At 50.1% G+C, this 21104-nt stretch overlaps 1 protein-coding gene and 1 non-coding gene across 4 annotated transcripts in view; one reads left to right on the top strand and one right to left on the bottom strand.

The window, feature by feature from the left end:
* The window catches only part of RCC2 (regulator of chromosome condensation 2), a 33000-nt gene extending 22257 nt beyond the window's left edge, over window positions 1-10743 (bottom strand). The window contains exons 1-3 of one of the 3 annotated variants that reach the window (XM_054435948.2): window positions 10553-10743; window positions 9234-9526; window positions 61-154 (exon numbers count right to left, since the gene is read on the bottom strand). In XM_054435948.2, the coding sequence (XP_054291923.1) occupies window positions 61-154; window positions 9234-9518 (379 nt within the window). In that variant the 5' untranslated portion in view covers window positions 9519-9526; window positions 10553-10743. Of the gene's footprint in view, window positions 1-60; window positions 155-9233; window positions 9527-10088; window positions 10313-10552 lie in introns of those variants that run through there. The other 2 variants (XM_054435965.2, XM_063658992.1) reach the window with 2 other exon arrangements.
* Window positions 10744-20733: 9990 nt separating this feature from the next.
* Window positions 20734-20834, top strand: LOC129024242 (small nucleolar RNA U13). Its single transcript, XR_008497046.1, has one exon. It is a non-coding gene; the product is annotated as a small nucleolar RNA U13 (small nucleolar RNA).
* Window positions 20835-21104: the final 270 nt, after the last annotated feature.

Here is a 21104-nt window from a genome sequence, read left to right as displayed (position 1 = left end):
GTCAACAGAACCTAGCACTTAAGAAGCACTCAATGGGTTTTTGAGACACCATTCTCATACCTTGCTGTTTAGGCACTTCTTTTCGACCAATCAAGTCCCAGTTGGTTGCCCCAAAAATCAAAAGCTGCCCTTTGCACTTTGACCCTTCAAGTTTCTGCAGAGACAGAGAAAGGAAAAAAGAATTAGTGTGTAAGTCTGCACCTAGCTTCCCAAGGCTGTCCAACGACAGCATGAAACGAAAGAAAATCATTGTTAGCCCTTATGTCACCTGTGACCTCCACATGAACAGAGTCTCCCCACGCTCCCCTCCCTCATCGGCAAGTGGCAATGCGGGCAACCCCAAACCTGCCCACAGCCGCTCACTTGCTAAGCCCAGGCTCATTTTTATCCTTTGACTTCCCTTTAAAATAGCTTTTGCAAAACACTAAAAAAAACCCCAAATACATGCCTCCTTCACAAACTGATGTACAGAGGTATTTGCAGGAAGCCTGCCGGACACTCAGGGGCGTTAAATCCGGCTCATCCTAGGGCCAAGTCTCTATTTCACATGGCAAGCACAGCTCGGGACCTCAAACCTTAGGAGCCTCACATCACTTCTGCCGCCCACTCTGCCGAGAGCCTTTCCATGGGGACTCAAGAAGAAAACAGTAGAGAACAAGGTACGATTTCTCCACTGAAGGGAGACCAGGCAGAACACAGCTTTGGTGGGTACGTGGGGGTCTGAATCAGGCGGCATTTGATGGCACCCTCACGCCGCTGTCCATGAGCCCGGGAGCCAATGGTGAGTAAAACAGGACCTCCCAGGGGCCGGGCTCTCGAGGAACAACCTGTCACAGCAGCCAGCATACTCCAGTGTTCATCCTCAGTCTCTCAACACAAAGTCATCAGGGCCACCAACTCTCATACTGTCAACGAAAATGTATGCCATTTAAAAAGGCCGTTGTTCAATTCTGGGTGGCACTCATAATATTCTCAGCACTTTGCTTCCTTAAATGTCAAAATATACTTTTTCAAGTAGGTTGTTAGTGGAAGACTCAATTCTGAACTCCTCACTCAGTCCACACTGGCAAGGGAAGCATTCACTACTATCACTTTCTGCTCTTACACATCTTTCCTGGACATGAAAAGGAAAGGTGTTTCCTTCAGTTTACAGAATTGTTCTTGGAAGGCTTCAGGAAAAAAGTCTGGCCAGGCGCAATGGCTCACGCCTGTAATCCCAGCACTTTGGAAGGCCGAGGCGGGCAGATTTGCTTGAGCTTGGAGACCAGGCTGGGCAACATGGCAAAACCTTGTCTCTACAGAAAATACAAAAATGAGCCTGTGGTCCCAGTTACTTGGGAGGCTGAGGTGGGAGGACTGCTTGAGCTGAGGAGCTGGACAATGCAGTGAGCCAAGATCACACCACTGCTCTCCAGCTTGGGTGACAAAGCCAGGCCCGGTCTCAAAAAAAAAAAAAAGGGCCAGGCACAGTGGCTCACGCCTGTAATCCCAGCACTTTGGGAGGCCGAGGCGGGTGAATCACGAGGTCAGGAGTTCAAGACCAGCCTGGCCAATACGGTAAAACCCCGTCTCTACTAAAAATACAAAAAATTAGCCGGGCGTGGTGACGGGCGCCTGTTGTCCCAGCTACTTGGGAGGCTGAGGCAGGAGACTGGTGTGAACCCGGGAGGCAGAGCTTGCAGTGAGCCAAGATCGTGCCACTGCACTCCAGCCTGGGCAACAGAGCGAGACTCCATCTCAAAAATATATATATATATTTTTTTATAAATATTATATATATATTTTATATAAATATATACATTTAATTAAATATATTATATATTTACATATATAATATATAATATATATTATATATTATAATATATTATATATTATATATTATAATATATTATATATTATATTATATTATATAAAATATAATATATATAATATAATATATTATATATTATATTATATATAATATATAAAATATAATATATTATATAATAAATATATATTATACACATTATATAAATATATATTATACATAAATATATTATATATTATATATATTAATATATTATATTATATATTATATATAATATAATATATAATATATAATATATTATGTAAATATATATTATATATAAATATATATTCTAAATATATATAATATATAATATATATAAATATATATTATAAATATATATATAATATATAATATATATTATATATAAATATATTATATATAATAATATATTATATATATTATTATATATATATTTATATATAATAATATATATTATATATAAATATATATATATATACATGGTGGTGGCTCACGCCTGTCATCCCAGCACTTTGGGAGGCCAAAGCAGGCGAATCACCTGAGGTCAGGAGTTCGAGACCAACCATGGTGACAAAGCCAGCCCATGGTGACAAAGCCAGCCCTGTCTCAAAAAAAAAAAAAAAAAAAAGAAGAAGAAGAAAGAAAAAGAAAAAGAATAAAGGGCAGCTCCAGGCCCAATCATTCTAACCTCTACAGTGTGATCACCCCACGGGTACGCTTTGGCAGTACAGCTCACACATTTCTAAGATTACACATCTTCATCACGGATGATTTCCATTTCATAGGAACCTTTACACAACCCAAACCTGATTAGGGCGTCCCCCAAGATATAGCTTCCGTCACGCTTGCCCGCTCCACCACATTATGTAACAGGAGAAAGATGGTCAATCTACAGGAATGCATCCTGCAGTCCTCATGAAAAGGGGAAGTGAGGCTAGCCGCGGTAGCTCATGGCCATCATCCCAGCACTTTGGGAGGCCAAGGTGGGTGGATCACCTGCGGTCAGGAGTTTGAGACCAGCCTGGCCAACATGGTGAAACCCTGTCTCTACTAAAAACACAAAAAATTAGCCGGGTGTCTGTAATCCCAGCTACTTGGGAAGCTGAGGCAAGAGAATCGCTTGAACCCGGGAGGCAGAGGTTGCAGTGAGCCGAGATCACACCATTGCACTCCAGCCTGGGCAACAAGAGCGAAACTCTGTCTCAAAAAAAGAACAAAAAAAGTGGGGGGGAGGGAAGTGAAACAACACGGAAAGGGAGAACAACTTTGGTGCATTTAAATTATTTAGGAAATGACCTTAATCAGAGGGTGGCCCAGCCCCTGCAGCACCCACAACTCAGGTTACTTGAATTGAAGCCTAGCTTCCCCTGGTTATCTTCTCTTCTTTGTTTAACTGGCAGGCCTGGCTGGAATATGCTACAGGTCTGTATTCAATGGCTTCTGTCAAAGTCCCTGTGGAAGGAGAGGCCTCTGGGTCCTCTGCCCAAGCCTACCAAGTTGGCATGGAGGGGGCAGTAGAGACCCAGGAAGGGTGCTAAGGCACTGGAGACCAAGCTCCCAGGCCAGAGGGCAAGCCTAGAAAAGAGCCCTGGAATGCCAGCAACTGCGGACCAGGCAGGTGGAGGTTCATGGGCACCTATGCTCAGTATGAACCATTGAAGTCAAACCACCCAACGCTGGGCTACAACCACTGCAGCAAAACTTCACAGTGCTGAGGCCACACCAGAAGCCTCAGCTCCATCAGGCCATGGTTCAGGGGCAAGTTCAGACAGCCAGAGCTTAACCGCAGTGGCCTTGGCCTTGGGGAGGGAGTTTCCTGGGTGACCTGGACATTTGGTCAAGGGCTCATGACGAGTGACCCATCAAGCTAGCTAAGCATTTATACGCAAACCCAACCACGCCAATAAAAATATATTTGTGGGCCGGGCGTGGTGGCTCACACCTGTAGTCCCAGCTACTCGGGAGGCTGAGGCAGGAGAAGGGCGTGAACCCGGGAGGCAGGGCTTGCAGTGAGCCGAGATCGCACCACTGCACTACAGCCTGGGCGACAGAGCTAGATTCCATCTTTAAAAAAAGAAAACTATATATTTATATATATACACGCACACCCATATACACACACACATATACATACGTGTGTGTATATATATACATATATATGTGTCTATGTGTGAAAAACCTCGGTAAACTGAGTCTACTCCAGTGAGATTCCTATGAAGGACATTAACTGTTATTCAAGTTTTTACGTCATGGACCCTATTTCCTCACACATTAGATGGAGGTTAGTGTATTTCGTTATTATTTACACAATTGTTTGCTCTAAGCTGCTTTCTTTTATTTCTCTATAACTTCTTTCCTCTGCCTTATGTGGAATTAACATTTTAATAGAGTAACAGAGAACTCCCAGCACCCCTTCTCACTTAAGGGGTGCTCCTCTTCATCAGAGACCAGAAACAGCCAATCGTGGGAGACTCCCGCGCTTGCGGGCTCCACCCGGTGGGGGTGCCAGTGGGTGTGTGGGTGTCTGAAGTTCAGTGTGCCCTCCCAGGCTGAATCCAGCCTTCCCTGATGGGCCTACGGATTGTTTTTTTGGATGAACTCAGTGTCTGCGACACTGCTTGTGTATAAAGGCCACGCAGCAGACAGCCTGGCAAACAATCTGCCCAACAAGACGAATGATTTTCATGTCATTTCACCTGGCTGCCTCCAGCAACCTGGTCACATAACCTGGGCAGAGACACACGGAAACGGACAGAAAAGGCACTGAGCTTCTTCAATCAACAGAATGGGATTTCTAGTCTAAAGCAATTTTTGAATTATGATCCAAATGCAAGGTGCATGTTTACGGGGCCCAGAGTCAACCTTTTAACATAGGTCCATTTAGAAGACCGCTGCTCCCGAGGAGGTAAGACCCCTGGGAACAATGCTGGCATCGACCAATTACCTAAGGGCCATCAACTGAAACAGACTTCCAGCTCGGCTTTCAGTTTTATTTATTTGCTCCTTTCAGATTCAACACATCTGTCTCAGGGTCCACAAAACCTTGGCAACCCAAGACTGGAAAAACCACAAAGACCTGGGCAGCTTGCGACACTCACCTGTTTTCTAGGATTTGGCCAAGGCTGCTGCCTTTACTTGCTTTAGGAGGTTATGAAGTTCGCAAATAATTAGGACTGAATCTACCCTAGTGTGACACTGTGCCATAAATATTTGGAGTTCCTGGCATGCAACTTCCCAAATTCTTGGAATCTCCAAAGCAATGTCTTTTTGTATGCTAATGACTGACACTGGCAGCCCCCAGGCAGCTTCCGGATGGGGCAGTGGGAGTCTAGGGACTTTCAGCCCCATCCTCCAACCTCAGGAGGGAGGTGACTGAAGGTTAAAGTGATGATCAATGGCTTAATCTACTATGCCTACATAATGAAGCCTCCATTAAAAACCTGTGAGGACCAGGTCACAGAGCTTGTGGAGAGCTGAACATGTACCAGGTGGGTGGTCTGCAGAGGGCACGGAAGCACGGTGCCCCTTCTGCCACATCTAGCCTTACAGGTCTCTTTATCCATAGCCTTTGTAATATCCTTTATAATAAAGTGGTGTTTCCCTGAGTTCTGTGAGCCATTCCAATAAATTAATCGACCCCAAAGAGGGGGTCATGGGAACCCCAACTAGAGGCTGGTTGGTCAGAAGCTACCAGGGACTGGACTTGCCACTGGTGTCTGGGGTGGAGGGACAGTCTTGGGGACTGAGCCCTCAAGCTGAGGAAATCTACCTCCAGGTGGATAGTGTCAGAGATGAACCGAAGGACACCCACCCAGTGTGTGCTGCAGAACCGATTGCTTGCTTGATAGCAGGGGGAGACCTCCCTTTACGTCTAGTCACAGAAGTCTTGTGTTGGGAGGCAGGGTGTGGTGGCTCACGCCTGTAATCCCAGCACTTTGGGAGGCAGGCGAATCACGAGGTCAGGAGTTCAAGACAGCCTGGCCAACATGGTGAAACCCCATCTCTACTGAAAATACAAAAATTACCCGAGCGCAGTGGCACGTGCCTGTCATCTCAGCTACTCAGGAGGCTGAGGCAGGAGAGTTGCTTGAACCCGGGAGGTGGAGGCTGCAGTGAGCTGAGATCGCGCCACTGCACTCCAGCCTGGGAGACAGAGCAAGACTCCAACTGGGGTGGGGTGGGGTGGGGGGGGTGGGGGGGTGGGGGGGGTGGGGGCAGAAGTCTGGTGTTGGTTGTTGAGTGTGGCGTGAGAGCGGAGGAAAAAAGAATTTGAATTTTTTCTTAACACCTAGGCAATGACAATGCTCATCGGCCATAAGAATGTTCTATAAAATGCACATCTTTTACTCAAGGCAATTCTGCCCCTCAACAATGTAAGTATTTGGCTCATCTTCTACAAGCCCGACACCTGCAGCTTTGGGGTCACTGAAGGCAATATGGTTTTGGACATTTCCTGGGCAGCTGCTTTCACACAGACCTCCTCCTAGCAACCCTGAGCAGGGGTAAGGCGTGCAAAATGCTCAGTAAAAAAGGTTCTTTCTGCAACAAGCACTGCTGTCTGCCTGTGGCAGCACCCAGGGTCCCTAGGACTGCTCAACAGAGAGACAGAGACCAGAAACCTGGGGCCAGGGAAACTGGGCAGGAGGCCAACCCAGGACAAGGGGCAGAGGGCCGCCCTAGGCCTATGGAAAGGCAATGGCGCTGCATGGACCCAGCCCCGACCACGGACCAAACTCAGTAGATACTAACAAAACTTAAACATAGGGCACTTTGGGAGGCCGAGGTGGGTGGACCACCTGAGGTCAGGAGTTTGAGACCACCCTGGCCAACAGGGTGAAACCCTGTCTCTACTAAAAATACAAAAAATTAGCCAGGTGTGGTGGTGGGCGTCTATAATCCCAGCTACTTGGGAGGCTGAGGCAGAAGAATTGCTTGAACCCGGGAGGCGGAGATTGCAGTGAGCTGAGATCGCGACATTGCACTCCAACCTGGGCAACAAGAGCTAAACTCCAGCTCAAAAAAAGAAAGCACAACTTAAATGTAGGGTGTGCATTTTCCATGAGGCATAAAGGGGCATCATTTGCTGAACCCTCAGCCTCCCAGGTGCTCTGATTCTAGAACAGCACCGACAGCCCAAAGGATGTGCATCATGGGCCCTGTTGGTTTTTAAGTGGATAGAGAAAGGAAGATGTAGCTTTTAGAGTCCTGCTTATACACTAGACATGTAAAATAATAACGTATTTATGTGTATAAACAGGAACTTAAAAGCTGCAAGGGACTGCTGTTTACTCACATTAAGACTTACAAACATGCAACCCAACACAGGGCTCACGCCTGTCATCCCAGCACTTTGGGAGAAGGCTGAGGCAGGCAGATCACTTGAGGCCAGGAGTTTGAGACCAGCCCGGTCAAGATGGTAAAACCCAGTCTCTACAAAAAGTACAAAAATTATTCGGGTGTGGTGGTGCACACTTGTAATCCCAGCTACTCGAGAGGCTGATCAGCACACAAAAATCACTTGAACCTGAGAGGCGGAGGTTGCAGTGAGCTGAGATCGTGCCACTGCACTCCAGCGTGGCCATAGAGGGAGACTCTGCCTCCAAAAAAAAAAAAAAAAAAGACTACCCAATGTGCCATTTCCATTGACAAACCAGCTTCAAGCAGCACAGCTGCAGACAGAGGTGGGCCAGGGAGAGCCAGTGTCCCTCACACACTCCCTGTCTCTACCTTCTTGGGTCAATCTCAGCATGGGGTAAGGATCTTTTACTCTGATGGCAAAACTCAGCGCTCCAACAGTCTGGAGCTGTACAGCTGACAACTGCAGTCTTGGATGTCTAAACACAATCTTGCTTTTGGAAACTCACTCAAAATAGGATACAGGAAAGGCGGAAGCTCACCTGGCCCTTCTTTTTAAGTTTCGTCCTAACATACTGTGTTCGGAGGGCAAACGTCTGGAGTCTGGCACAGCAGACTAGATGTCAAAGGAAAACAGTTCCTGTGTTCCAGTTTCTCAATACTTTGGCCACTGTCTAGTCTAGCCTGATCCAAGACCCCAGGCAAGACCTTTTGACAGCTTTTGACGGGCTCTCCTCCACTGCCTAACATGTTAACCCTTTCACCCAGAGGGCACTTTTACAAAGCATATTCCCATGTGCAATTTGCAGGGACATCAGGGGTTACAGCATTTGGAGATCCAGTTCCATCCATGACTTTGGACAAGGCCCTCAAATTCTGTGCCCCAGTTTCCTTATCTATAAAGCGGACGTAGAAAATGTGCTATTAGACACTGCCTGCGCTTCTCTGGAGGAAAGCACTCTGCTGTTAACCCTTAAACACCCTTAGGAGATGGGCACTTATGGAAGGAAAAAAACCTCTCCGGCTGTCAGGCTCTAAACCCCAGGTGGAAGTTCTTGCTCTCTGGGGGTTATCCGAGAATCTGGTGAAAACTTAGACCCTCTTCTGAAAAACATATCCCACACCACACTGAACTTGCAGAAAGTTCTGTCGGGGGGGATGCTGTGGCGGCAATTGCCGGGTTCAGGTCTCCGGCTCTGCAGGTTTTTTCGGGAACGTTAAGTTGAGTCAGCCACGACCTTAATTAAGATTTGAGAAAACAGAAGCCCGCCCAGGACCCTAGGAGATGCTTCTTCACTGGGGGGCTACAACAGAGCCCACCCCGAGCATCCTGCAGCTTCGGACCACCGGAGGCAAACAAAGCCCGAGCACCGCTCAGCCGGGGGGCTTCCCCGACCTCGGGGGAGGGCTCTGCGGAGCATGCGCCCTCGCACCCCGCCCAGGCGCCCGCCGCCCCCGCCTTCCCAGAGCGCGAGCCGGCGCAGGGCCGCACGGGGCATGCGCGGCGGCCGTCAGGCCCCGCCCCCCCCGGGCGCCGGAGCCGAGGCGGCGGGAACCTCAAAGCCCCGGCGCAAACGGCCGCTCCCCGCAGAGCGCCGGCCGCCCCCTCCCCGCGGCGCCCGGGCGCACCGGCGGCCACGGACGTGTGGCGCCCGCTGGCCGCCCCCTCTTCCAGGCCGGGCGAACTTACCGAGGTCCCCTTTCCCGGGGCGGGGGGGAGGGGCGCAGAGGGAGCCGTGGGGGCGGGGCCATGACCCCCTCGCGCGGGCTTCGGCCGCCCCTCCCCCGCCGCGGGCCCGGGCGCGCGCCCCAACCGCCAACCGCCCGCGCGGTGCCCGGGGTCGGGTAGGCCGCGGGCCGCGCGCCCCGGCCCGAGCCCTTTTGTTGAGCGGAGGCGGAGGCAATGATTCAGCCCGCGGCCTGTGCCGGCCCGGCCGCCGGGAGGGAGCGTGACGCGAGGCGGCCCCCGGCTGGAACGCGCACCGTGCCGCGTCGCTGCCCCCGCCGGTCCTGGCCCTGCGCCCACCCGTCTGCCCTGCCCCTCACTCACGACGCGCTCCTTGGTGTGCTCGGGTTCGGTGATGACCACGGCCGCGCCGCCCGCCTTGCCTGCTGTCGCCGGCCGCGCCGCGCGCTTGCCCCCGCCGGGGGCCCCGTCGAGCTCAAGGCCGTCCTCGTCGCCGCTGCTGCCGCCGCCGCTGCTGCTACTGCAGCGCTCGGGCCGCTCGCGCTTCCTGCCCGCCGGGCCGCCGCGTTTCCTGGGCCCGGCGCGGGCAGTGCCGTTGCCCGAGCTCGGCTCCTCCCAGGCCGCCGCCGCCGCCTTCTTCCTGGGCATGGTCGCGGCTGGAGGGAGACACGGGGCAGCGGCGCACAATGGACGGGTTATAAACTGCGCGGGGGGAGGGGAGCGGAGACGAGCCACCCGGCCTCCACTTCCTCCCCTGCCCTCCCCAAAGTGGCGGCCGCAGGGTGGGCGGAGAGGGGGCGAGTTGGGAGAGGAAATCGCGCCCCTCCCTGGCCCCGGCGCGGCTCCTTCGGGGAATCCCGCAGGGCAGCCCGGAACCCCAGAGGCAATCCACTGGAGGGAGAATTGAGACCCCCGGCCTATCTTTAAGTTAGGTTTGCCCACAAAGCATCACAGTTGCAACCTCGCCCCCCAAAAGTAAAGGGAAAGTAAAAGCAGCCTCCAGTCCCCTAGATTTCCATTAAAGAAGGCTTCGGGACACTTCCAGGATTCCCCCTTGGCACCTGGGTGGTAAGGGAGCCCCTGCTCCCCGGCTACCCCACCTGCTGCTTTTGTCTTCGCAGCCTACCCCCAAACCCACTCATTGCATTTAATGCCACGCTCTCCCCCACCCTGCGTCAGCCCTGGACCCCCGTTCGGCCCCAGCTCAGGGGTTCCGACCTCGGGCTCTAGTTAGCCGAATCCCTCCGGCGGACTGCCCCCGGCGACGGGGGAAAAGCCCGAAGAAAGCTGGACCCCAGCCCCAAACACCTGCTCGCACAGACACGAAAAATAAAAACTTTAATGGTGCCCAGCTCTCTCCCAGCCCCCTTGCCGGCCGTGCGGCCCGGCCGGTCTCCGATCCGACTGCAAAGTGCCCAGGGCCGCCGCCAGCTCCCCGGCGTCCCTGCGCTCTCCCCTGTCTGCTTTTTTTTTTTTTTTTTTTTTATTGATTTTGAACAATGGGATCTCTGTCTGTCTCCGATTAAACCACGTGGATCCGCCTTCCTTCCTCTTTTTATTCCTTCAATCACCCAGCCCCCCTCCCCCAGGTTTTTTTTTTAACCTTTTCTCTTTAAAAAAAGGAAAAAAAAAAAACTTTCCCAGACCCCACAAACTGATCACTGTCGATTTTCAGACCCTACCTGGTTGGAGTGATGAGAAACCGGAGAGAAAAAAGGAAGAGAAGCAACTAAAAGACAGATCGGAGGGCTTTTTTTTTTTTCCGGCCCAGACGAGGGCTCCAGCCCACTCACCAGATACACTTAAAATGTAAATACGAGCTTCCAGAACAAATGCTACAACACAAAACAGAAACACATGTGCGGCCGCGCGGCAAGCGAGCGCGCGGTGGGGCGGGAGGCGCGGGGCCCGGGGCGCGCGCGCCCCCTGCCGGCCGGCGGACCCGGCGCCGGCGCCCCCGCCCCGCCCCGCCCGGCCTGGCCCTGCCCGGCCCACCCGAGCCTGCGCCCCGCGCCGCGCGCCACGCCGCCCGCCTCGGTTCCGCTGCTCCTGCGCGTTTCGCGGGCCCGCGAGCGCGCTTCGGGCCTTCCACGCAGTGCGGCCTGCGCGTCAGGGACTTCTTTGCCGCTTAGGAGGATGTTGGATTGTTTTTCCTGGGCACGTCTAGACAGGTCACCTGAGGACACTCGCTGGAAAATAGTTACTTCGCTCACGCAGCAGCCAACAAGGGACGTGCCCTAATTGAGTGATTAGAATGAAAGATGAATACAATTTGAATAATTTTTTCCTGTGCAGAGAGAAGCTGAGTTTTATTTGCCTATGGATGTGTCCTCAGTATGTAGCAAGGTGCTGTGACACGGAAGAATCACATAAAGGTTTGCTGTGTTAGTGAATTAATTCATAATTAATTTGAGGGCCGTGGAGGCACTGGAAGCTGGTTTTGAGGGGAACTTTTTCATTTTTTGACAAATATTTACTGAGCCCCCGGTACATGCAAGACCTACAGTGCCCGGGGCTGCAGAGCCAGGGAACAAGGTTTCTACCCCAGTGGAACGCACAGCCTAACGGAAAAACAGATCAGTAAACAAGTAATTACAAGAGTGATAAGCTTTGCAAAGTGACGCCTGTGTAGGAACATTATGGCGAGGGGATTTATCCTAGTCCAGGGCCAGGGAAGGCATTCAGGTGGAAAGTTATGCTGAACAACTTAAAGGATGAATAAGACCCGATGAAAGGGGGCAGGAAAAGTATTCCAGGCCAGGTGGAGTGAACGGGACCCTCCACATTTCGAGATCTTGAGAGACACCTCCTGGGAGGGAAGCTGTCTGGTGGGGCTGGGATGAGAAGAGCCAAGAGGCTGGGTTCTGAGGAGGTAGGCAGGGGTGTGAGGGCCTGCATAGACCCTAGTGAACCGCAGTGAGGCTTAATCTCGTTCGCGTGTCCTCGGACGGGTGAAAAAAGCCTTGCTTGCTTCCTACCGGTCTCCACCCTCCACGTCTGCACCCCACTTCCATTACGATCTCACCGTCACTTGCTCTCCTCTCAAAGCTTTTCTCCTGCTTCTTTTTTCCTTAGGCGTACTGCACAAGGAAGTTCCTTCTTCAGGCAACTTCTTGAAAACGGATAAAGTTCTAGGATTTTTGTGACTTCATTCATTCATTGTTAGTGCAAGAAACAGGACTGGGAAGCATCAAGTGTCCTTTAAAGGAAGATAGAGAAACCAAGAGGCCCAAATCTAAGGTATTTGATCAAAGTCAAAAGTCTGTGTGTCAAGAGAGCTGAGAGTGCTTATGTAAAAGAACTTTGGAAATGAGAAATCAACTGGTATGTTTCAGAGATTTTCAGAAAAGTCAAGATGGAATAGAAGCACCCTTTGAAAGCCTATTCTTAATAGACCTGCATTTAAAAAGATTTTTTAGAGGTTAAACTTTGACGCTTTGATGTAAAGCATAAGTAGAACCAACCAGAAAAGAATTTCGCCTAAATATGCCATCAAGTCCCCTTCAGGAAATGGCATGCTGATGCTTGTCAGCCGAGGCGGGTGGCTGGGTGTTTATCCTCTAAACACCCTGTGTGGCCAATTAGGAACAGCACTGACAGTACCTTTAGATTTCAGTCTGCAAGTCTTTTCCTTTTTTCTCCTGCGCCTTTATAATGCTTTTTGCCAGCTTAAAAGACTCATGCCTCAGACACACTGATGCAATGAGACGCTAATATCATATTGCATCATCTGATCCTAGGTGTGGTGCTCCTGAAACTGGTTTTTCTTGAGGTTATGCTGCAGTAGAAAAGCACTTTGGGTATAACACCCTGGAACTGGCCCTACTTGTCAGATGACAAAAGTAATTTTTGCAACTCCATGCCTCAATTCCACACCACTATTCTCCCAGGGAAAGCCTGCGTGAGTCTCCCGGCTGGAATTGGGTGTGCAACAGATATTCATCAGTTAGGCGTGTCATGCTGCCACTTATGTAACAAATGTTACATAGCGAGGTGCACTTACAGGCAAGCTGAAAATGACACTTCCTCCTTCAAACTGTGCTTGGAATTTCACCTCGCTTTTAATTGAGCATCTTCTCCAGGGACAGGATGGTTTGGTGCAAAACTGGGAGAGGGGAAGGGAAAGAAGGTGGCTGAGATTTCTCTGACACTTTGAGGCACAGGTGTCTGGCACTGTGCTGAGCATTTTGCACCCAGAATTTTGGAAATGTGGCTCCAAGTGCCAGCCTGCCGTCACTCTTTAACCTCATCTTCAGCAAAATCATATTGCAAATTAGATTCAGCTACGCTTAAGTTCTTTTCCAGGGGTGAGGTGTGATTTTTTCTTTCTTTTTTTTTTATTTTTTTAGATAGAATCTTGCTCTTCCAGCACCCAGGCTGAAGGGTGATGGTATGATCCCAGCTTACTGCAGCGTCTACCTTCCTTGCTCAAGTGATCCTCTCGCTTCAGCCTCCCAAGTAGCTGAGATGACAGGCATGGGCAGCTACACCTGGCTAAATTTTTTTTCTTTTTTAATGTTTTGTAGAGACAAGGTCTCTCTCTGTTGCCCAGGCTGGTCTCGAGTGGTCCTCCCACCTCAGCCTCCCAAAGTTGCGGGATTATAGGGGTGAGCCACTGTGCACAGCCTCAGAAGTATAATTCTTTTTTTTTTTTTTTTGAGGCGGGGTCTCGCACTGTCACCCGGGCTGGAGTGCATTGGTGGCAACCTCCACCTCCCAGGTTCAAGCGATCTCCTGTCTCAGCCTCCCAAGTAGCTAGGATTACAGGCGCATGCCACCACGCCCAGCTAATTTTGTATTTTTAGTAAAGATGGGGTTTCACCATGTTGGCCAGGCTGGTCTTGAACTTCTGACCTCATGATTCGCCCGCCTTGGCCTCCCAAAGTGCTAGGATTACAGGTGTGAGCCACTGCGCCCAGCCTCAGAAGTGTAATTCTATTCAACTTGGCTACAGAAAGCTACACCTGTACTTGAAAGATTAATTTTCTGACCCAGTGTCTATAAAAATGAAACCAGTGATCCTGGGAGTGATGCGCTAACCAATGGAAACGATTCTTTCTCTTTTTTTTTTTTTTTTTGAAACTGGGTCTCACTCTGTCACCTAGGCTGGACTGTAGTGGCGACATCTTGGCTCACTACAGCCTCGACCTCCTGAGGTCAAACAGTTCTCCTGCCTCAGCCACCCTAGTAGCTGAGACTGCAAACGTGCACCACCACGCCCAGCTAATTTTTTAAATTTTTTTGTAGAGACAAGGTCTCACTATGTTCCCCAAGCTGGTCTCAAACTCCTGACCTCAAGCAATCCTTTTGCTTTGGCCTCCCAAAGTGCTAGGATTATAGGCATGTGTCACTGTGCCTGGCTTCTTTTTACTCTTTTCAACATAACTACCACAAAATTTAATATTACATATTAAGTTTTTTGTGGCTCATATGTTATTCCTATTGGACATCACTGCCTTCGAAAGCATAGCTGGAAAACCAGTAATTTCCTCCGGACCCCACTCTTTCTGCATCTGTTCTCTAGTGTCTCCTCTCTGTAAAATGGCAAGATAGAGTTTGGGCTAAATTTCTCTTGAGGTTACTTCTGGATTTCATATTCCCTGATTCTGAGGACAGTAGTCAGCGGGGAATCCCTGTCATAGTGTTTGGAGAGATGTTTTCTGGGAGATGCAGATCCAGTCGTCCTATTTCTGCCAATGAGTCATGAAATTTTCAAACCCAGAGTCTTTAAATATTGTAGTTGGACCTTTAAGTCCCCTGTCTGCGAGGCCCGCCTGGGCTTGGCTTGTGGCTTCTTCATCTTTGTTTTTCTAGCAAGCACCCAGAGCAGCCCGGCATGTAGTAAGTTGTCAATGTATGTTTGTTCATCTAAATAATATCCAGCGGAAGAACTGAAGCCCAGGGAGATGCTGAGGCCTCCTGAGGCCACACAGCCGGCAGATAGGAGAGCCAGAGAGTGTACAGGCATCTGCATCAGTAGGAGGATTGTCAGAAACACAGAATCTGGCCAGGTGTGGTGGTACACGCCTGTAATCCCAGCACTTTGGGAGGCTGAGGCAGGACGATTGGTTGAGCCCAGGAGTTCAAGACCAGCCTGGACAACATGGTGAGACCCCATCTCTACAAAAATTAGAAAAAAATTAGCCAGGCATGGCCAGGCGCAGTGGCTCACGCCTGTAATCCCAGCACTTTGGGAGGCCGAGGTGGGCAGATCACTTGAGGTCAGGAGTTCGAAACCAGCCTGGCCAACATGGTGAAACCCCCGTCTCTGCTAAAATATACAAAAATTAGCCAGGCGTGGTGGCAGGCAACTTAATCCCAGCTACTTGGGAGGCAGAGGCAGGAGAATCGTTTGAACCCGGAGGCGGAGGTGGCAGTGAGCCAAGATCGAGCCATTGCACTCAAACCTGGGGGATAAGAGCGAGACTTCTCTCAAAAGAGAAAAGAAAAGAAAAGAAAAACATTAGTCAGGCGTGGTGACGCAAACCTGTACTCCCAGCTACTTTGGAGGCTGAGGTGGGAGAATCGCCAGAGCCTGGGAAATCCAGGCTGCTGTGAGCCATGATCGTGCCATTGCACTCCAGCTTAGGTGACAGAGTGAGACCCTGTCTCAAAAAAATAAAAAAAAGTAAAAGAAACACTGAATCCAAGGTTCAGCCCCAGACCTACTGAATCAGAATGTGCTTTTGTGTGTGTGTGTGTGTGTGTGTTGGAGTTTCCCTCTTGTTGCCCAGGCTGGAGTGCAGTAGCGCAATTTGGGCTCACTGCAACCTCCACCTCCCAGTTCAAGCGATTCTCCGGCCTCACCCTCGCAAATAGCTGGGATTACAGGTGCCTGCCACCACACCTAGCTAATTTTTTGTATTTTTAGTAGAGACGAGGTTTTGCCATGTTGGCCAGGCTGGTCTCAAACTCCTGACCTCAGGTGATACACCCACCTCAGCCTCCCAAAGTGCTGGGATTACAGGCGTGAGCCATCACACCCGGCCCAGAATGTGCATTTTTAACAGGTGATTTTTATGCATCTTAAAGTATGAGAAGTACAGCCGGGCATGGTAGCTCACACCTATAATCCCAGCACTTTGGGAGGCCGAGGCGGGCAGATCACCTGAGGTCAGGAGTTCGAGACCAGCCTGACCAACATGGAGAAACCCCGTCTCTACTAAAAATTAGCCGGGCCTGGTGAGCCGAGATTGCGCCATTGCATTCCAGCCTGGGCAGCAAGAGCAAAACTCCATCTCAAAAAAAAAAAAAAAAAAAGTATGAGAAGTGCTACTGAAATCATACCACTTTTCCATGCCCTGTCGAAGCCATTCAAAAGGTGGCTTCTCATACTTTAAGATGCATCTAGCCAGGCACGGTGGCTCACGCCTGTAATCCCAGCACTTTGGGAGGCTGAGGTGGGTGGATCACAAGGTCAGGAGATGGAGACCATCCTGGCTAACACGGTGAAACCCCATCTCTACTAAAAATACAAAAAATTAGCCAGGCGTGGTGGCGGGCGCCTGTAGTCCCAGCTACTCAGGAGGCTGAGGCAGGAGAATGGCGTGAACCCGGGAGGCGGAGCTTGCAGTGAGCAGAGATCGTGCCACTGCACTCCAGCCTGGGCGACAGAGCAAGACTCCATCTCAAAAAAATAAAAAAGTACAGGGTGAGGAGGTCCAGGATGCAGAATACCCAGACTCACCAAGCTGGCTGATGTGGTTAGGCTTTGTGTCCCCACCCAAATCTCATGTTTTTATTTATTTTTTAATTTATTTTTATTTTTTGAGACGGAGCCTCGCTCTGTCCCCCAGGCTGGAGTGCAGTGGCGCGATCTCGGCTCACTGCAGGCTACATCCCCTGGGTTCACGCCATTCTCCGGCCTCAGCCTCCCGAGTACCTGGGACTACAGGCGCCCACCACCTCGCCCGGCTGATTTTTTGTATTTTTAGTAGAGACGGGGTTTCACCGTGTTAGCCAGGATGGTCTCGATCTCCTGACCTCGTGATCCACCCACCTCGGCCTCCCAAAGTGCTGGGATTACAGGCGTGAGCCACCGTGCCCGGCTATTTATTTATTTTTATTTTATTTTATTTTTTTGAGATGGAGTCTCACTCGTGTCACCCAGGCTGGAGTGCAGTGGCGTGATCTTGGCTCACTGCAGCCTCTGCCTCCTGGTTCAAGCAATTCTCCTGTCTCAGCCTCCCGAGTAGCTAGGATTACAGGCACGCACCAGCACACCTGGCTAATTTTTGTGTTTTTAGTAGAGATGGGGTTTCACCATGTTGACCAGGTTGGTCTCAAATTCCTGACCTCAATGAGCCACCACGCCCGGCCTCCTGCTGCCTTTTGAAGAAGGCGCCTGCTTGCCCTTCTGCCGTGATGGTGAGTTTCCTGAGGCCTCCCCAGCAATGCTGAACTGTGAGTCAATTAAACCTCCCTTGTTTATAAATTACCCAGTCTCGGGTAGTATTTTTATAGCAGTGTGAAATCGGACTAATACACTGGCTTAATGAAGACTTAAGGAAATTCAACAGATATTTACTGACCCTCTCCACTGCCCCAGGCCTGGCAGGTGGTGCGCCCACTTCTCTTCCTGAGGGTTGGAGGAGCTCACGCTTTTGCAGCCCCTGTTGCCTGCATCTGAAGGAGTAAGCAACCACTTCACAGTTTTGCCATCAGCTGGGCCTGCTCTTCCTCCTTTAGTACAGGAGAAATTTGAAATGAAAATGAGCACACCTTGGGAGTTAAATCTAATTTTTCAGACCCAGGAAAAACAGGATCGAAATCACTTTCGTCAACGTCTGCCTGTTAGTTTGTAACCACCGGTGCTCCCAATCTGCAGGAGTGTTTGCATTCATGTTGTGTTCCTGGCTTGAGATAGAGCCACAATTTGTAAAGCTGGTCTGTAATCAATAGCTCTCCAGTCAGCCGGGCGCAGTGGCTCACGCCTGTAATCCCAGCACTTCAGGAGGCCAAGATGGGTGGATCATGAAGTCAGGAGATTGAGACCATCCTGGCCAACATGGTGAAACCCCATCTCTACTAAAATACGAAAAATTAGCCGGGCGTGGTGGCGCGCGCCTGTAGTCCCAGCTACTCAGGAGGCTGAGGCAGGGGAATTGCTTGAACTCGGGAGGCAGACATTGCAGCGAGCCAAGAGTGCCACTGCGCTCCAGCCTGGGTGACAGAGCGAGACTGAGTCTCAAAAAAATAAAATAAATAAAGGCTCTCCAGTCATTTTCTAAGACTATCCCTCACCTAAGCTTGCAAATAAAAGCTATCTTCTACAGAGATTCCATCTTCCCCTGCCGGTGGGCAATATGGATGTATAGTCATGAGACTAGAAAAAGAGACAGAGGCTGGCCAGGCGCGATGGCTCACACCTATAATCCCAGCACTTTGGTAGGCTGAGGCGGGCAGATCACCTGAGGTCAGGAGTTAGAGACCAGCCTGACCAACATGGGGAAACCCCATCTCTACTAAAACTATAGAAATTAGCCAGGCGTGGTGGCAGGCACCTGTAATCCCAGCTACTCCAGAGGCTGAGGCAGGAGTATCACTTGAACCCGGGAGGGGGAGGTTGCAGTGAGCCGAGATCATGCCACTGCACTCCAGCCTGGGTGACAGAGTGAGACTCTGTCTCAAAAAGAAAAAGAGAAAGGCACAAACAAAGTGCAGGTCCTACAGCTGTTCATCCAGCGTCGATTGTGAAATGAAGCCCAGCGGGCGGGCGACTTTTGGGTGAGGTCAAGAGCCATGAGAATTGGAATGGACGAGAAAAACCAAGGCTTTGGGCCCAGCTGCAGAACTGTGTCATTTGCCGGGAAGGTTAATGGCAAGGCCAGAAGCAGTGCCGCCTGTTTAATGTATCAGGTGGCCCTGGTGGCTGGGAATCATTGCATTTCAGGCCACGTCATGTCATGCAAAACCATAATAACCCTTTGAAAAATGAAGAAATCGATCCCGTGGGGAGTCCCTGCAGTGCCAAATATCTGGACTTGTCTGATTTTCACATTCACTAAGTGGCCTGAGTCAGCTAGATGAAGCAGAGGAGTTCTTAAATAGAACCAAGATGCTCTGGTGTGCACTGAGCGCTTACCTTGCGCTAGACATTGGGCCAAGCACTCCCCATAAAAAGCTGGTTTAATCTTCATAACATCCATGTAACACAGATACTGTTGTGGGTCCCCATATTAGTTTGCTAGGGCTGCCATAACAAAGTACCACAGACAGGGTGGCTTAAAATCAGAACCTTATTTTCTCACAGCTCTGGAGGCTATAAGTCTAAGACCAAGGGGTCAGCAGGGTTGGTTTCTTCTGTGGCCTTTCTCCATGGCCTGTAGATGCCACCTTCTCTCTGTGTCTTCACGTGGTCTTCCCTCTGAGTGTGTCTGTGTCCTCATCTTTTCTTATAAGGATACCAGTCACATTGCATTAGGGCCAGTGTAATGACCTCTTTTTAACTTTATTACCTCTTTTGAGACCCTATTTCCAAATACAGTACAGCCACATTCTGAGATACTGGTGGTTTGCACTTCAACATATGGACTTGGGGGGACATATTCATCCCCTAACAGTCCATTTTATAGATCTGGAAGCCAAGACATAAAGAAGTTAAGAAGCTTGTTCACGGTCTCACAGGTGGAAGTGGTGAAGCCAGAATCTGAACCCATTCTTTCTTTTTCTTTTTCTTTTTTTTTTTTTTTTTTTGAGATGGTGTCTCGCTCTGTCCCTCAGGCTGGACTGCAGCGTCAGTCTCCTGGGCTCAAGCAATTCTCCAGCCTCAACCTCCGGAGTAGCTGGGACTATATGCGTGTCCTACTGTGCCCAGCTAATTTTTTCATTTTTAGTAAGAGATGAGGGCTTGCCATGTTGCCCAGGCTGATCTTGAACTCCTGAACTCAAATGATCCTCCCACCTTGGCCTCCCAAAGTACTGGAATTACAGGCGTGAGCCACCTTGTCTATTTTCTTTTTGTGGTGGTTGTTAATTTTTTTTTTTTTTTTTTGAGATGGAGTTTTACTGTCACCCAGGCTGGAGTGCAATGGCGCGATCTCAGCTCACCGCAACCTCTGCCTCCCGGGTTCAAGTGATTCTCCTGCCTCAGCCTCCCGAGCAGCGGGGACCACAGGCATGCACCACCACGCCAGGCTAATTTTGTATTTTTAGTAGAGATGGGGTCTCTCCATGTTGGTCAGGCTGGTCTTGAACTCCCAGCCTCAGGTGATCCGCCCGCCTCGGCCTCCCAAAGTGCTTGGATTACAGGCGTGAGCCACCACGCCTGGCCCACCTCGTCTGTTTTCAGAGGCTAAGATTTATTGTTGCTAACTTCAGGGTTCCACCCAAGCCATTACTACACTTATTCCACTGTCCCCACTGGCCTCTCCTTAAATACCCCCTCCTGTTAGGACTCCTACTTGCTCCTTATCTTGCTATCTCTACAGAAGTCTTGGTTCTGAGGCTGGAAACAGAAGGGCCTCTGGAGTGAATAACACGTGGTTCTGTGGGCTTTGAGTCTCATGCAGAGGCATCATCTTAAAAGACAATCTCGGCCGGGTGAGGTGGCTCACGCCTGTAATCCCAGCACTTTGGGAGGCCGAGGTGGGTGGATAACCTTAGGTCAGGAATTCGAGACCAGCCTGGCCAACATGGTGAAACCCCGTCTCTACTAAAAATACAAAGATCAGCTGGGTGTGGTGGTGCATGCCTGTAATCTCAGTTACTAGGGAGGCTGAGGCAGGAGAGTGGCTTGAACCCAGGAGGTGGAGGTTGCAGTGAGCAGAGATCGTACCACTGCACTCCAGCCTGGGTGACAGAGCGAGACTCCATCTCAAAAATAATAATAAATAAATAAATAAAATAAGTGTTTGGATCATGAACACTTAGGTGGTTAATACAAGTGATTGAGTTTTCATGTTCATGTGTTGAATGTGCCTCCTTCAAACCTTGTTAGGCCATCAGCACATTACCCATTTGATGTGAACTTAGAAAAAAATAAAAGAGGGCCAGGCACAGTGGCTCACACCTGTAATCCCAGCACTTTGGGAGGCCAATGCGGGTGGATCACTTAAGGTCAGGAGTTTGAGACCAGCCTGGCCAACATGATGAAACTCCATCTCTACTAAATAAACAAAAATTAGCTGGGCATGGTGGTGCATGCCTGTAATCCCAGCTACTCGGGAGGCTGAGGCAGGAGAATCGCTTGAATCCAGGAGGTGGAGGTTGCAGTGAGCTGAGTTGTCACCACTG

Source organism: Pongo pygmaeus, chromosome 1, assembly GCF_028885625.2.
Source record: "Pongo pygmaeus isolate AG05252 chromosome 1, NHGRI_mPonPyg2-v2.0_pri, whole genome shotgun sequence".
NCBI lineage: Eukaryota > Metazoa > Chordata > Mammalia > Primates > Hominidae > Pongo > Pongo pygmaeus.
The sequence above is the reverse complement of the archived record's forward strand: the minus strand, read 5'-3'. Positions and strand labels throughout refer to the sequence as shown.